This window comes from Electrona antarctica (assembly GCF_951216825.1).
Source record: "Electrona antarctica genome assembly, chromosome: 5".
In the NCBI taxonomy this organism is placed as follows: Eukaryota; Metazoa; Chordata; class Actinopteri; order Myctophiformes; family Myctophidae; genus Electrona; species Electrona antarctica.
Genome location: NC_136810.1, coordinates 51720543 through 51738522, shown reverse-complemented (window position 1 = coordinate 51738522; position 17980 = coordinate 51720543). Strand labels below are relative to the sequence as shown.

General features: G+C 42.8%; 1 protein-coding gene across 5 annotated transcripts in view; it reads right to left on the bottom strand.

The window, feature by feature from the left end:
- Positions 1–17980, bottom strand: part of cmip (c-Maf inducing protein) — a 77504-nt gene that overhangs the window by 9924 nt on the left and 49600 nt on the right. For 3 of the 5 annotated variants that reach the window (XM_079502086.1, XM_079502085.1, XM_079502088.1), the window contains exons 10-17: positions 15484–15942; positions 11819–11884; positions 10126–10152; positions 7613–7661; positions 6890–6997; positions 6064–6096; positions 5665–5781; positions 3297–3437 (exon numbers count right to left, since the gene is read on the bottom strand). In XM_079502086.1, the coding sequence (XP_079358212.1) occupies positions 3297–3437; positions 5665–5781; positions 6064–6096; positions 6890–6997; positions 7613–7661; positions 10126–10152; positions 11819–11884; positions 15484–15942 (1000 nt within the window). The remainder of the gene's footprint in view (positions 1–3296; positions 3438–5664; positions 5782–6063; positions 6097–6889; positions 6998–7612; positions 7662–10125; positions 10153–11818; positions 11885–15483; positions 15943–17980) is intronic. The other 2 variants (XM_079502087.1, XM_079502089.1) reach the window with 1 other exon arrangement.

Below are 17980 nucleotides of genomic sequence, written 5' to 3'. Positions count from 1 at the left end.
GTTTTAATCATAGTCTGGTCTCGCGTAGCCAGACAACTATTCCACAATCTCTGAATGCTATAGTCACTCTGTAACTATTTTTCGCGCATACGAAATGAAAGCCTGGGTATCGAGGCTACTCTGTAACTAACTACACCTCCCAAAATCCGAGCTGGTATTTCCGTTCACGAAAATAAGCAGCATGCGATATGCTTAGATTAGTTCTATTTATATTAGGATAAATTTGCATGCCTGTAAGTGGGGGAGGAGGCTTCCCTTCCGCTTTATCGTTACCGGAAACAATTGAAAATTACGAGAGGCAACAGTCTGGCCGCGCGAGACTATAGTAGTCATAGTCTTTTGAATACAATTTCATTTAGTTTTAGTCATAGTTTAGTCATCTGAAATGTTTTAGTTTTAGTCTAGTTTTAATGTTTTATTAAGATGGCTCTCTCCTACACTCAAAGGTCATGCAGTACCATGTTAGCCTGTAGGTGACATCTGTGAGCAACTTTGTTCTTGAACAGACTATGGTAACATTTCGGGACCAGGCCTGTAGCTGGCGTCTGTGTACAGCTCTGTTCTTGAACAGACTACGGTAACATTTCAGGACCAGGCCTGTAGTTGGCGTCTGTGTACAGCTCTGTTCTTGAACCGACTATGGTAACAGTTCAGGACCAGGCCTGTAGCTGGCGTCTGTGTACAGCTCTGTTCTTGAACAGGCTACGGTAACATTTCAGGACCAGGCCTGTAGCTGGCGTCTGTGTACAGCTCTGTTCTTGAACAGGCTACGGTAACATTTCAGGACCAGGCCTGTAGCTGGCGTCTGTGTACAGCTCTGTTCTTGAACAGACTACGGTAACATTTCAGGACCAGGCCTGTAGTTGGCGTCTGTGTACAGCTCTGTTCTTGAACCGACTATGGTAACAGTTCAGGACCAGGCCTGTAGCTGGCGTCTGTGTACAGCTCTGTTCTTGAACAGACTACGGTAACATTTCAGGACCAGGCCTGTAGCTGGCGTCTGTGTACAGCTCTGTTCTTGAACAGACTACGGTAACATTTCAGGACTAGGCCCTTCTAGTACTCAAATGTTACTTAACCCATTTAGGCCTGACATCGAGAGCTTGTAGATCTGCAATTTTTTCCAAAAGGTACAGTATAACATAACGCTTAAAACAACAAAAGGGGTTCCCGTCCAGAATGAGTTAAATAAATGGGCACTTCACCCCGGGCCCTTTCGCAAACAGAACTTATTTTAATGGTGTTTGGGACACAAGAAACACTTTCCTGGGATTTTTTTATGCAGGTAATAATACGCGTTTCTAGATATTTTAGTATTTCAAAGTGTCTGTGATGTCACAGACACTGGTCTCACTGCTGGATTACTACAATGACCATAATGCTTTGCTGCACTCACCCCACCTTGTGTAGAGGGGGAGGGCTGTCTTACCCTGTAACTACACCTAAGATTCCATGCGCGGACAAAAGAAGCTGTCTTTTGCGTAATTTCCGGGTTTTTAGACAGCTGGTGGATGGAAATGAAGCTCCACCCATGCAGCAGATTGCCGTGTCGGCCAGATTCCCGGAAAAGCTTGCCCCAGTGGCATTCTGCCGCGTGGGTGGAGCTTCATTTCCATCCACCCAGCTGTCTAAAAACCCGGAAATTACGCAAAAGACAGCTTCCTTTGGCCGCGCATGGAAGTTCAAGTGTGCCCAGGCAGTTACTGAGACAACATGCAGTCCAGGAAGGAAGTGAGACCAGTGTTCGTGACATCACAGAAACACAAATCACCCACATAAAAACCCCAGGAAAGTGTTTCTCGTCTCCCAAACATCATTAAAATAAGATCTGGTTGCAAACAGAAATAAACTGGTTGCTCTTGAAACAATAAGTTGAAGATAAAACAGCTGACAAATAAGCTTAGGCATAAAACTCCTTTCTTTTGTGACAAAATTCCATAATGTAACCCATTGTTTCCCAAACCATTTGTGGGTCACATACCTATTTTATTTTTGTTTGCTACATTTTTAATTAGGCCTATTGTTATTTCAAAACAAACAAGCGAAGCGACGGGCTGCGAACTTGTAGATCTGCTATTTTCACTCATTTGGGTCCCGGGCGAATGTCTAATTTCTCTTTTGGGTCTCTAGAAGTTTGGGAACCTCTGATGTAATCGAATATACAACTTTAACCAGACAAAGAACACAGAACACTTATCCAGTGGTTCAGTTTAGTAAGCCTGCCAAAACTAAACATTTTATACAATTATATACAATTCAACGCCAACATTTCTTGAATGCAGGGGTCGAACGAGTAAATAGGACAATGTTTATGTGTTCAGATCCGGCGTGCGTAAACCATTATGTGTGCATACAGACAGCACACGTACACACTGTGTCCCGTGCATGTAAACACACAGAGACGGACGGAGATTTCTAAGTGTGTCATTGTTTAATTTGTGTGAACTTACAGTAAGTATTTCACTGCTAGTGTGTGTGTGTAGCAGTCTAAATTAACTTCTACACGCGACAACGTGCAATGTATTGTGAGCTTGTAGATCTGCTATTTTCAGATTGCAAACAAACCTAACATTTTAGTCTGTTTTTTATTTGTTGACAAATTTTGTGTATTTAGACTTGGCCTTGCCAAGCCATGAGGCCCATAGGGGCAGGAGCTTATCTCCTGTTTCTGTAGCGTGAGGCAGCTTGATGTACAAGTACACCCCCTGGACATGACGCTAGTATGTCGCAGGGACTTACCCCCAATCCAACCATTGATGCCGAGTGCCAAGCAGAGAGGCACTGGGTCCCATTTTTCCAGAGTCTTTAGTACGACCCGGCTAGGAATCGAACCCCCGACCCCCCAATGTCAGGGCGGCCACTCTAATGACAAGGCCACTGAGCTGGTTTTAGACATAATAGCTTAGTTTTTATTTGTTTTTTTATTTAGTTTGTCAGTGAAAAAAAAGGTTAGTCGATGGAACATCTTTACGTCATAGTTTAAGACAGTCGATGAAGTCCAACACTGTGTGTGCAGCAGCCAGCATCTACAGAGAAGCAGTGAACAACTCACCAGCTCTTTGAGCTCTCTCTCTGGCGCTCACAGAGCTGCTCGTACATGTACAGTATGTGGTACACTAAGTACAGTAACTCACCAGCTCTTTGAGCTCTCTCTCTGGCGCTCACAGAGCTGCTCGTACATGTACAGTATGTGGTACACTAAGTACAGTAACTCACCAGCTCTTTGAGCTCTCTCTGGCGCTCACAGAGCTGCTCGTACATGTACAGTATGTGGTACAGTAAGTACAGTAACTCACCAGCTCTTTGAGCTCTCTCTGGCGCTCACAGAGCTGCTCGTACATGCGCAGGCCCGTCTGGGTGCTCTCCAGGGTGGAGATGATCTGGAGCTGCGTGTCCTTGTTCTCGATGATGTTGTACTCCAGCATCAGGCAGAGGATCTGCACGCACACACACATACGCGCACACACACACCCGCACACACACACACAGAGACTGAATACCATTGTGGTGTCTTGAGTGCTGTGTCCTATCCTATGTGCTGTATCTTCTAATACAATGCTGGGTTTGCACAGCCAAATATTCTGCCTCGAGACTAGCAATCCCTGTTATGTCCATTACCATATATGGAGAACCTTGACCGTGATCAATATTAAGCCCATATATGGGAATGCCAATATATGATCATATTGTGACAGTCTCATGATAACCACTGTGGTTGCCGCAAAGGTCACAGTTAACTATTGAATCATGCCTTTCCCATCAGTCACTCAATGTATCATTCAAAATCCCCATACATGGGGAAAGCCCCATATATGGTGCCCAGGTCTCGACTTGTGACATCGCACGCGACCTCACCCTTTAGGGCAAGGTCGCTTCTCGCCCCCCAGGCGTCTTACTGGTAATATGTACTACGATGATAAATGTGCACAGGGTAACAGGTCAGCTCGCCCCTTTTCCATCTCGCCCCACTACTCTACCTAGCTGTAAATAACAAACATAATTCATGTTTGTGATTATTTAAAAGGTATTATCATATTCATTTATCATTGTTAAGTTCACTCTGTATATCCACGGGCATAATAGCATGATGATGCCATTACAAAACATGGGCTACATGGAAGAAATGTGATTAATAAAACGAAATTAACTGCTAGAAGATCATAAATTAACTTAATTAAGCAGTCACCGTCTCTGTGACATGTTGTTCTTTCTAAATTTTACAGAGTATAGAGATCGACTACTATACAATCAAATACATCTGTATACAAGATCATTTCAGATTTCAGAGAGGGAGGGAAATACTAAATTAACTGTTAACTACATTAAAAAAAATTGCGGGGGCGAGTTGGTAAAGGGGCGAGCAGTCTCGTATTCTGTGCACAGTAGTGCTGACTGAGCAATGTGTTGTGCACGACGTCAATTCACTCAATATTTTGCTTCCTTGTTATTTTGGTTTGAGAGGCACTCAAAACCCTGGATGTGTCTATATAGGGTAAAGTGTGCTCAATTAGTTCTGTGACTTCTGTTGTTTGGAAATGCTTCAGTTTCAGCCACACGAACACTGATGAAATGTCCGCCGTGTCGTGTTCAAAATCTTCCGCACAGTGGGTTTGAGCGACATAATTAACCCATTTTGACCTGAGATCAGATTCTAAAAATGTCTTCTACATCCTGACAGTTTTCTGAAAAAGCTATGTTTCTGTCAGTGGTTCTTCGATTATTCAAAAATAGCAGACCTACAAGCTCGTAGCGCGCCACTCGGTGGCGCGCTATGAGCTTGTAGATCTGCTATTTTTCAATAGCTAAAGCATAACATAATGCTAACACCAAAAGGGGTTCCCGCCCAGAATGGGTTAAGTATGGTTACCATACTTGGGTCAAACTCAGGAACATGGAGTCCCTGGCTCCACAGAACACTGAGCGGAACATCTTTACTGCTGACAAAGATGACAGTGATTTGGGCACAGGCTGTACCTTGTCATCGGTAATAACACTTTCATAAATTACTTCTCTCTACTACTCTCCCACACACAAAGTGAGCAGGAGAACATTCAAGTGGGGGAAAGTAAAGAACGGGACGGGTCTTCATAAAAGCAAATACCGATTTAAAACAGATGAATACACGACTACAGCATGTAGTTCAAATGTAAAGTTTTTAAAATACATTTTAAGGCTTAATATAATAATCTATTTTCTATGTTATAAATGTACATGGAAGACTAGAGCAATATCAATATTAGGGATGGGAATTATTGATTAAGTCATTAATTGATACGTTTTGATAACCTCATCGATCTATTAACCGATAATTAAATGTTACACTTGCTGATATACAAAAGGCATATTATATTCCTTAATCAAAAGGAATTTCAGATACAGGGCCAGGCAATGGCATCTTTGTATGAGGAAAAAAATGAAATGAAAAGTGCACCGTCTTGTCTGTCACATCACATGCAAAAGCATGAGACATTTCTGTGGCTACCAAGGTGGGGGGGGGGGGGGGGGGTCCGCACGCGTGCACACACAGACAGGCAAGCACAGAAAACCACCCAATGATAGAACCGCAGAAATGTCAATTAATTATTAACCGTTAAGTTTAATTGACTAACGATTAACTATTAACATAATCAAAATATGATATTTTAGGCCATGATAATGACGTACCTCTACCATGGTCTGGTTTCCGCGTAGGGCCAGTAACATGCAGGGGCCCAGCTTGTTCTCAGCCAAAGACAGGAGGAACTTCTTGGTCTTGTAGCAGGAGCCCATCAGGATGTGGACCTGATGGTAGAGGACAAGTTTATGCATCAGAAATCAGGCATATTGTCACATCACAGTTTTAAAGTTTTCAAAGTGATTTTGTGCATAGTTCTCAATTCCCATCATGCACAAAAACTAATTTCACCCACTTTTTCTTGTAAAACCGTGATGTACTGTTTAAATGTAAACAATAACAGTCAAAGCCTCCAGCCTCACAGTACTGGTGACCACACACACCAACCATTCCATAATAGTAACAACTTACTCCACCACCGTGATAGAGAAATATCAAGCTGAACCTACCACAGACGGAAAAGGCAACAATAGTACGTTAACCTATCTCACACACACACACACACACACACACACACACACACACACACACACACACACACACACACACACACACACACACACACACACACACACACACACACACACACACACACACACACACACACACACACACACACACACACACACACACACACACACACACACACACACACACACACACACACACACACACACACACACACACACACACACACACACACACACGATTTATAAGGCATTTTGTTGCCGTCGGGCAGAGACCTCTGATCTCCATATTTAAACTTTTGGTGCTTTTTGTTTGTAAATGAATACCCTACTTTACACTACAGCTACTACAGCATCACTCAATCTTACAATCAATATAGGCATTTAGCAGGTGCTCTTAACCCATTTTGGGCGGTAACCCCTTTTGGTGTTAGCATTATGATATGCTTTAGCTATTGAAAAATAGCAGATCTACAAGCTCAGCTACAAGCTTGTAGGTCTGCTATTTTTGAAAAATCGAAGAACGACATAGAAACATAGCTTTTTCAGAAAACTGTCAGGATGTAGAAGACATTTTTAGAATCTGATCTCAGGTCAAAATGGGTTTAATCCAGAGCGATTTACAGTGTGATGTACTGTTTAAATGTAAACAATAACAGTCTAAAGCCTCACAGTACTGGTGACCACACACACCAACCGTTCCATAATAGCAACAACTTACTCCACCACCGTGATAGATCATTGTGAGTTATGTTTGTTGCATGTGTGCGTGCGTGCGTGCGTGCACACACAGTCTGTGTACACCCACCATGCTGGCAAACAGCTCTCCATCATCGTCACAGGCCACTCCCCCGGGACTGTAGAGCTGGAACCAGCCGTCTTTACCCGAACGCACACTGAGTAAGCAAGAATGGACCTGCAACACACACACACAGTCACACACAGCATCAAGCACAGGGACTGATACAAACTGTGTTTAACAGTGGTGGAAAAAGTACTCAAATGTTTTACTTAAGTAAAAGTATAAATACTGCCATGTAAATGTACTCCGTTACAAGTAGAAGTCCTGTATTCAAAATGTACTCAAGTAAAAGTATCGGCATCAAAATGTACTTAAAGTACTAAAAGTAAAAGTACTCATTGTGCAGAATGTGACATTTCACAAGTTCAAAATTTGTACAAAATCTATTGAAAATAGCAGATCTACAAGCTCACAATGCGTCGGCTATTTTCAAATGGCCGAAATGTATAGGGTTGAAGTGGTTAATGTATGTTTTCTAATCAAAATTTAAAATCGGCAAAGTAACTAGTAACTAAAGTTTTCAAATAATTGTAGTGGAGTAAAAGTACAAATTTTGTCTCTGAGATGTAGTGGAGTAGAAGTGAAAGTACTGGAAATTGGAAATACTCAATTAAAGTACAAATACCTCAAAATTGTACTTAAGTACAGTACTCAAGTAAAAGTACTTAGTTACTTTCCACCACTGGTGTTTACACAGCGATAAACATACACGCGCTCGCTGACACTCACCTCCTGCCTCGGGTCCTCAGCGAACCTCTGAATGACATACTTCAGTTCCCTGTTTAGAAAGACAAACATGAAGAGACAGAAATATCATAGCTGAACCTACCACAGACTGTACGTTAACCTAGCGCGCACGCGCACGCACGCACGCACGCACGCACGCACGCACGCACGCACGCACGCACACACACACACTTCAGAAAACTCTTAGGATTTATAAGGCATTTTGTTGCCGTCTGGCAGAGACCTCTGATCTCCATATTTTAACTTTTTGGTGCTTTTTGTTTGTAAATGAATACCCTACTTTACACTACAGCTACTACAGCGTCACTCAATATTACAATCAATATAGGCATTTAGCAGGTGCTCTTAACCCATTTTGGGCGGGAACCCCTTTTGGTGTTAGCATTATGTTATGCTTTAGCTATTGAAAAATAGCAGATCTACAAGCTCATGTTGTAGGTCTGCTATTTTTGAAAAATCGAAGAACGACTGACATAGAAACATAGCTTTTTCAGAAAACTGTCAGGATGTAGAAGACATTTTTAGAATCTGATCTCAGGTCAAAATGGGTTAATCCAGAGCGATTTACAGTAAGCAAGAACAACACATGGTAATGCATCAAATACATAGAAATAGTAATCAAGGATCATAAGTAAGCTAAGAACCTAACATCCGTCAACCGTAGAATATCTGTACAATTAATCTATACGAGTATAAGTACACACTATAGAGCGTCGCAGTCCCGCCCCCTACCATGGCCCAGGAAATGAATCCCAATGCATTTTTCCCATAGACATTTCAAAAAGTATTTATTTAAAGACGGTTACGCCACGGACAAAGCCAACTCGAGTCGTGACAACTCATGACAAAGAAGAAAAACAAAAAAAAAATGCCGTTTTTTTCTTCTTTCAAAGGATTTGTTCGGCCCAAAAAACAGTTTGTTGTCATGATTTGTCACGACTCGAGTTGGCTTTGTCCACGGCGTAAACGTCTTTAAAGAAATACTTTCTGAAATGTCTATGAGGTTTTCTAATCAAAATTTAAAATCGGCAAAGTAACTAGTAACTAAAGTTTTCAAATAATTGTAGTGGAATCCCAATTTTTCCCATAGACATTTCAAAAAGTATTTATTTAAAGACGGTTACGCCACGGACAAAGCCAACTCGAGTCGTGACAACTCATGACAAAGAAGAAAAACAACAAAAAATGCCGTTTTTTTTCTTCTTTCAAATGATTTGTTCGGCCCAAAAAACTGTTTTGTCATGATTTGTCACGACTCGAGTTGGCTTTGTCCACGGCGTAAACGTCTTTAAAGAAATACTTTCTGAAATGTCTATGAGGAAAATGAACAGAGAATCATTTCCTGGGCCTTGGTAGGGGCCTTGCGACGCTCTAAAGGAGGTTATGTCTACACAAAAGATTCAAAAGTAGCAGATCCACAAGCTCGAAACTTGAGAAAGGTTTGAGCTCATCAATCTGCTACGTTTCCGTTCTTGAATTTGAATCCTGAAGACATATTATTTGGGATGTTCTGAGGTTTCCACCCGACAGAGATGATTTGTAGAATTGGCCACAGGTGGGGTTAACCCATTCTGGGCGGGAACCCCTTTTGGTGTTAGCATTATGTTATGCTTTAGCAAAAATAGCAGATCTACAAGCTCATAGTGCGCCACCGAGTGGCGCGCTACGAGCTTGTAGATCTGCTATTTTTGAAAAATCGAAGAACGACTGACATAGAAACATAGCTTTTTCAGAAAACTGTCAGGATGTAGAAGACATTTTTAGAATCTGATCTCAGGTCAAAATGGGTTAAGACCATGGAGTAATATATAAACTAGATGGCGGACTGCTACCACCTCCACTATTCATTTCAATGGAAGTTTCTCGGTGGCGTTTGGAGGACCCGGAAGAACACTCTATACTTCCACATTTTCTCGACGCAGTTCCGTATTGGGACACCAAAATTTGGTGTCCAAATGCGGAAGTGCAACGAGTGCTCTGTGTTAAACCCATTTTGACCTGAGATCAGATTCTAAAAATGTCTTCTACATCCTGACAGTTTTCTGAAAAAGCTATGTTTCTATGTCAGTCGTTCTTTGATTTTTCAAAAATAGCAGACCTACAAGCTCATAGCGCGCCACTCGGTGGCGCGCTATGAGCTTGTAGATCTGCTATTTTTCAATAGCTAAAGCATAACATAATGCCAAAAGGGGTTCCCGACCAAAATGTGTTAAACCCCAGCTGCGCAGGGTTTACTCGAGCTACATGCACAGGCCAAAACCGCCGCCCTTGGTTAGGACTCAGTAATATCAAGCTGAATCTACCCCAGCTTAGTACATCTTTTAGTACATTCGACCATATTCACACGACGGCCATTTCCCCCGCAACCCCCTAAGTATGAACAAAATGGCTATGGCGAGTAGGGTCAAAAATAAGAAACAGCCAGCATACACAATACATGCAACAAACAGTTGAATATACATATAGTATAAATTACTCATAACTGAGTTACTTACTTTGTGAATTTTCCATGTGCAAGAGCCCTACAGAAAGCAAAGCGATGAGAGGACGAGGTTAGTATAAAGGGTTTCATACACATTTTATACATGAGGCAGAAGGTAACCAACAAGCACTAACATGAAATGTCTGACTTTACATAATTATGTTTATTTTATTTTATCTTTGACACGGCCGCTAAAGATTGTTTATTTGTTTTAAGAGGTCTTGCCATTCTGCCGCTCTAACCGTAGCATTTTTTAACGTTATTTCTGTCACCTCCAGTGTTGTTACTTTTATTTAGTTTTATTCATTATATTCATTTATCTTATTGTTACATTGTTTGTTGTGTCCCACTAATGTCCCACTAACCGCTGCTTGTGCCTCGTATGAGTAAAGTGACAAATAATAATTTGATTATCACTTCTAAATTAGGCACCTACAATTAAAAATACACTACAAAACGACTTCCGTAGCCAAGGAAGACACACAGTTAACTACACGTCCAAGTTGCGACAGAGCTTGCACAGCTCATTATACCGTTTTGAACGTGTTTTCAATCACGCGTGTGTGTTTTGCGCGTGTTAATGTCACCAATAACATCCTATGCCACACACCAGGAGGCGACCATAGGGGATATTGTTGCCTTTCCTAATGACGTCTTAACCAGTCAGAAAGACAGCAGCGGTGCAGGTGTTTAACAGGTGAGTCCCCGTGTCGGCAGGAACAACAAGGTATCCACAGGTGGCCGACGCAGCAGTGAGGCAACAATTATTATAATGTGGCTGGAGGCTGGCAAGCCAATTACACCAGCTCACCCCGGGAGAGAGCCGTCACCCCCTCAGGGAGGGTTAGGTGAGGTTGGTTACACCCACGTCAACACACAGGCCTCTACGGGACCCTGGCGCTAGATACGGTTACAGACAGACAGACTTGCCGTCCACATGATACACAGGTATACACACGCAGTAAGAGACATCATTATACCGTATAGTAGTGATAGGAGTTACACTCGGTTGCACACGGGTACGGCGTAAGATCTACAAACTCGCAATGTGCCATGCTGCAGCACGTTGTGAGCGTGACACTCACGTGCAATAAGCATACATTATACCGTCCTGATTCAATTGTGCTGCTCAAAAAAACTAAAAAAAGACAAGGTTTTAACCCATTTAGGCCTGACCTCAAAATTAAAAAAAAGTTCGCTCTGAAAGAATATATATTCAAAGATTTGTGCCGCATTTTTACGAATTTAAAAAAATAGCAGACCTACAAGCTTGTAGCTATGAGCTTGTAGATCTGCTATTTTTCAATAGCTAAAGCATAACATAATGCTAACACCAAAAGAGGTTCCCACCCAAAATGGGTTAATGTGAAAAGGCTTCAAGTCATTGTTGAACGGGTGGTTTTCAGGTGAATTTATATAAATGTACACCCAATACTTTATAATAAGCTACATCCCTGAGGAAGAGGTAGTTTGGGATGTTGCCGATGAAGTTTCAATGGGTCAGCAATCCGCAAGTGTTGAGTAGTGCAAATGAACCTACTTTGTCTAGGCTGAGAGTGAAACACACCCTTTTTTGTGTCAATGTGTGTTGATTGTGTGTGTGTGTGTGTGTGTGTGTGTGTGTGTGTGTGTGTGTGTGTGTGTGTGTGTGTGTGTGTGTGTGTGTGTGTGTGTGTGTGTGTGTGTGTGTGTGTGTGTAGACTCACTCTTTGGGAAAGGGGATAGGTTGCAGTAGGCTGGCCAAAGCTGGTCTCCAGTCATCATAGTCAGACCTGAAAGAAAACGATACACAAACACACACACACATTAAGACCGGATTCTACAAAACGTCTTCTAAATAATGTTTAAAAGCTAAGGTGACACACATTTGTGTTCCGGGTCTTAATGGGCGTAAAAGAGAGGGAAGGAAAGTATAGAAGAGGGAGAGAGAGTTCACGACACGTAAAACAATAGTGTATGAAAACAAGGCCGGGGAGGAGGAGAGGTCCCTCAGGTGAAATGTGAGCAGCAGTGACGCACACCTGTGAGGCATTAATGTAATGCGACCTGCGGAAGATCCCATTACCATGTTAAGTAACAACTGGTTTTGTTACAGAAATTCTGCGCTTGTACGTATGCAGACTACGCACGCACACGCAAACAAACACACACACTATCGCTTTTTAGGTTGGCCCCATTCGCGTGTGCGTGCGTGCACACCATCGCTTTTTAGGTTGGCCCCATTCGCGTGCGCACACACACACCTGAGAGTGATATACCAACGTACATACAATACACACACAAGCCCTACTCCACTTTCACACTGCGCCATATACACCAGGCCGTATCACACACACACACACACGTATCACCGTCACCAGGTCTCATTGTACTGTATCGACTCGCCTGCTCCCGTTTAACCTGTTGACACTGAAAGTGTTCTGGCATACGGTAGTAGCCATCAACGGAACGATCGCCTGCAAGCATTCTGACGTCGCGTCGGTTAGCTTAGTTTTAGCCTTTTTGAATAAAATGCCATTCAGTCTTAGTCGTCTGAAAACTTTCGGTTTTAGTCTAGCTTTAGTCGATTAGATATTGTAGGATTTCAGTCGATGTACAGTTGATTTTGTTGACCAAAAATGTTGATTGCATCGCAATGGCGATTTAATATTTAGGTACAAGCTGTAGAGCGCAACCAAACATATTAAAATGACTTATTTTAGTTCTACTGGATCTCTTCTCCACTAGTCCGTCCCTCAGCCCTGACATTTTAGTATAGTTTAGATTTGTTGACGAAATTGTCAATATATTCAGTCTTAGCTCGTCATAGCTAAATTTGTTTTTTACATGGCTAATACTTCTTCGACGGGTGGCTGGCATCTCCCTTAGAGATCGGGTGAGAAGTTCAGTCACACGAAAGAGACCGCTGTTCCTTCGCGAGAGGACCGCTGCTCCTTCGCCTGGAAAGGAGTCAACTGAGCCTGAGGTGGTTCGGGCATCTGGTTAGGATGCCTCTCGGGCGCCTCCCTAGGGAGGTCCTCGACGCACGTCCCACTGGGAGGAGACCCCGGGGCAGACCAAGGCGCAGTTGGAGGAAATACATCGACTCACTGGCCTTGGAACGTCTCGGTATCCCCCAGGAGGAAGTCACTAATGTTGCTCTGGAGAGGGAAGTCTGGAGCACTCTGGTGGAGCTGTTGCCCCCGCGAAAAAAATTCAGAATACTCATGTTTGTTGAATCCGTGCCGAAGCCAGCAACCCTCCAGGTCATCATAGTGGCCAAATCAAATATGGCCGCCAGTCCGCCACCTGAAAAAGGTTTTATCTAGAACTTTTGAACCACATGAGCTAGGAATGCAAACTTGGTGTCTAAATCATGTTTTTTGACAATTACAAACATTTTGGAATGATCATCTTTATGACTGGGTGTGGCTGAACCTCTATTTTGCATATTTCAAAGATGGCGACTATCTGACAATTAGTTTTACTTCCTTTAACTGTCCTTTTTGTATGATCAGGACAAAAAAGGTCTTCTCCGTGAGGAATCTAAAGGACGGAGCGTGTGTGTGTGTGTGTGTGTGTGTGTGCGCGCACGCGCACGCACGCTCGCACGCGTTTCCAATTTAAACATACCTTTGACTAATGCTCAGCATAAATTATTAAGCCATTATGCTCTTATGCTATTATTCTCTTGTTTCAATAAAATTGCATCTGTAGTTTACACATTTATGTTTTAGAGATAGTCAGAAAGACAGGAAGCAGAGCTGGAGGTAGCAGAGACTAAAATGTTGAGGTTCTCTCTGGGAGTAACAAGGATGGATAGGATCATGAATGAGTACATCAGAGGGACAGCACATGTCAGATGTTTTGGAGATAAAGCCAGAGAGGCCAGACTGAGATGGTTTGGACACGTACAGAGGAGGGATAGTAAGTATATCGGTAGAAGGACGCTGAGGTTGGAACTGCCGCAGGAGGCCTAGAGGAAGACCAAAGAGAAGATTTATGGATGTAGTCAAAGAGCCCTTTCAATGAAGCCCTTTGAATTTAATTGAATTGAAATATTGGAGGCAGGGTGACGTGTTTTAAGGAATAGTATTTTTTTCCCTTTCTTCCCCCTAAGCATCCGGCTTATAAGAGCGCTCGTATGACGTGCTTCATTATAATCAATAATGGAGAGAAAAGGTAATAAGCTATAAGGTATTTAAACTAATGGATGTAGAAACTAGCTAATGGATGTAGAAGGAGAATTCTTTCTTTGGTGTAATGGACAGCAGCCACTCAAAACTCAGAAATAGCTACAGAAACAGCTGAAGTACCGGTACTTGAAAGCTGCATTATTCTGAAAGGAAAGAGAAGTACACAACATGTCTGGCTGTTTTTTTTACTTTGTACCATGAAAAGGTCTGTGTGCGTGCGTGCGTGCGTGCGTGCGTGCGCGCGCGCGGACAGGGTCAAAAAGGAAATGGAATGGACGGAGCGGCCCATTCATTGGTACTTGGTACCAAAATATCAGCAATGCCCAACTTTATATTCATGTTCAATACAGTTATGGGTAGGGATGGAGCTCGTTAATTTTTTATTGATAACTATCACCTTATCGAGCCGGGTCCTTATCGAGCCCACTATCAAGCATTTGCTATTAATTTGTCATATTAGCCAAGAACATTTCAGATATTCTCTCCTAAATGAAGTGCATACATATCTTAGCCAGGTCCTAGACTACAAAGATAATGGACAGTTTTGTCAGCACGTAAACAAGGAAGTGAATGATGTGCGTATGCGCAAAACATGTCCAGGAGCGCTGACCAAGGCTTTGCCTAGCAACGGGAGCTGTCAATGAATGAGTTACAGGGATCCCGTTTTATATCATTAAAAAGGACCTAAAGATGCCTATACTCGTCCTTAGCACCCCGCGGTTTTTATTGAGAGGACGTGTGGAGACGTCTTTAGCACAAAAGGTGTTAACAGTTGAAAAACATTCAATTTACGTCTCTCTCTATTTCACTTCATAATATTGTATTATCTGGAATAGATATTGCAGCAGTCCAAACGTGATCAAGTGATCAAACGATCAGCCATGTAGCCACCATGCCGGTTAACACATCGATTAGGTGTAGTCACAACAACGTAATATATGTAACTAATCTCATTGGGAAGTAGTATGAGTAGCAGTAGCGCAATATGGCATATATTATAGGCCTTGTGTAGTTTCAGTGCAACGTCACTAAATGTAATACGAAACACAACAAAACAAAGCAATGTCACAAAACAGTTGGTGGCAGGGTGTGACATTACAGGATGTAAGACAATGGGGCGCGACACAAACAGAACATGGCAAAACCAAAGAAAGACACACACACACACACACTCTCACTCACACACACACACTCACAGCATTTTGAGGATGAGGGCGAAGCAGCCCAGCACGCGGTCCGCCTGCGCCGGCAGCTGGATGGAGAGAGCGCTGAGCGCCGGGGTGACCAGCAGGCAGTCGATCAGGTTGGGCTCGCTGTCGCCCGCCGCCGTGGGGCCGCCGGCCTTCCGCGTGCGAGCCGCGTTGGCCGCGTTGTTGTTGTTGTTGCTGCGCTCCAGCTCCACCCGGATCTCGCTGGAGTTCACGGTGGAGGAGGGCGGAGGAGGAGGAGGGGAGAGGGAGGACGGAGGACCGGAGATGGGGATGGTCGGGGGGCCGGGGTTGTTGGAGGAGGAGGTCGGCGGGGGAGGAGGAGGAGGGTTGGGGTTGCCGTTGGGGGCCTCCGGGCGCAGCAGGCGGAGGGGCATGGGCGGCTTGCGGTCGTTCTGCTGCTGGCAGCCGTTCCTGATCTCCTTCAGGCTGGGGGAGTTGTCCCGGCTGAGAAGACGAGAGAGAGAGAAAATAAATATGATGATGGGGGATGGTGGGATCCCAGTGGTTTTCTACCAGTGGTCCTTGAGGTGGTTCCAGGTGCATGGTCCCCCTAGCTTAACCCATTCTGACCTGAGATCAGATTCTAAAAATGTCTTCTACATCCTGACAGTTTTCTGAAAAAGCTATGTTTCTATGTCAGTGGTTCTTCGATTTTTCAAAAATAGCAGACCTACAAGCTCGTAGCGCGCCACTCGGTGGCGCGCTATGAGCTTGTAGATCTGCTATTTTTCAATAGCTAAAGCATAACATAATGCTAACACCAAAAGGGGTTCCCGCCCAAAATGAGTTAATGATGGAGTTTGTAACCAAATGGACCCTTATAGATCTTTAACTCTTGAGAGCGTACAATGAAACCAAATGGACCCTTATGGGTCCATTTGGTTTCATGTTACGCTCTCAAGAGTTAAATTATTGTTAAACATCTGCATTACTTCATTTACAAGTAGTCTACACAATTAGATAATGAAGAATAATTGTTATTTTGATAGTTTGCCAAAAGCATGGAACAAAATATTCTTTAGTCTTGGGTCTGAGAGGCTAAATCTCAACAAATGGTGGTCCGTGGCTCAAATGGCGATTTAACAATGGTCTTGAAATGAAAATGGTTGAAAACTACCGGTGTAATCCGCCATGGTCAACATAAAACATTAACGTCAATGGGCATAAAAATTGTTTCACCACGTTTCCAGTTCATCCCACATACGGGAGTTGTGGTGAAGGCAAGAACACAAAGAAATGTTACACAAGACAAGGGAGGAGACCTTGGTGGTTGATGATAGCCTGGCTAATAAGCCAGACCGAGGTTGATGAAGCCAGCAGAGATGGGTATCTGGTGGATTGTTCCAAGATGCACAAAGGACTGGGAACAAATATCTAACTTAAAGGGGGGGGGGGGGGGGGGGGGGTGACTGAATAAGAGATGGTGTGGAACTGTGAAAGCTATGATCAAACACTAGACCTGCCTGGCACATACCAGGTTAAAGGGGCATTCCACTCATTTTCAACATTTTACTATGTCTTAATATTAATATACCTTAAAGCTGTTGCGTGGAAATAATAAAAAAGTACCCCCATTCTGTGATTAACATGATGATGTTAATGATTTTTTTTCAGACCTCCAGTTCTAGGAAACACAGAATGGGAGGGACTTTTTTTTATTATTTCCAATTTTCCACACAACAGCTCTAAGGTATATTAATGAGATAGTACAATGTTGAAAATGAGTGGAATGCCCCTTTAATGATTAGAAAACACGTTAATTTTCATAGCACACCTTATATTCAATGGCAAAATGGTGAAATTTCTTTTTTTAATATAATTATAGAGCAATGGGCTCAAGGTTGCCGTACTAAACATCAGAACGCTTCCCACGCATTTCTTTTTAATAAATTTTTTAGGTATCTGAAAGAGTCCGGCGCTGGTTATAAACCTTCTATTGTTCTATTCAAAAACATTCACATCTATTTAACCCATTTTGGGCGGGAACCCCTTTTGGTGTTAGCATTATGTTATGCTTTAGCTATTGAAAAATAGCAGATCTACAAGCTCATAGCGCGCCACCGAGTGGCGCGCTACGAGCTTGTAGGTCTGCTATTTTTGAAAAATCGAAGAACGACTGACATAGAAACATAGCTTTTTCAGAAAACTGTCTGCATGTAGAAGACATTTTTAGAACCTGATCTCAGGACAAAATGGGTTAAAATGCGATTCTAGACAAAGCCTAGTCGTGCAGTTTCATCTGTAGCATGTACTGTATCTGTATGCTTGGACTTACATCCAAGTCTTGAAAATACATTTTTAACCCATTTAGGCCTGACCTCGAAAACATCTTCTAAATCCTCCAGTTTTCTGAAATAAATATTTTCACGATTTTTCAAAAAATAGCAGACCTACAAGCTCGTAGCGCGCCACTCGGTGGCGCGCTACGAGCTTGTAGATCTGCTATTTTTCAACAGCTAAATTATAACATAATGTTTAAAAC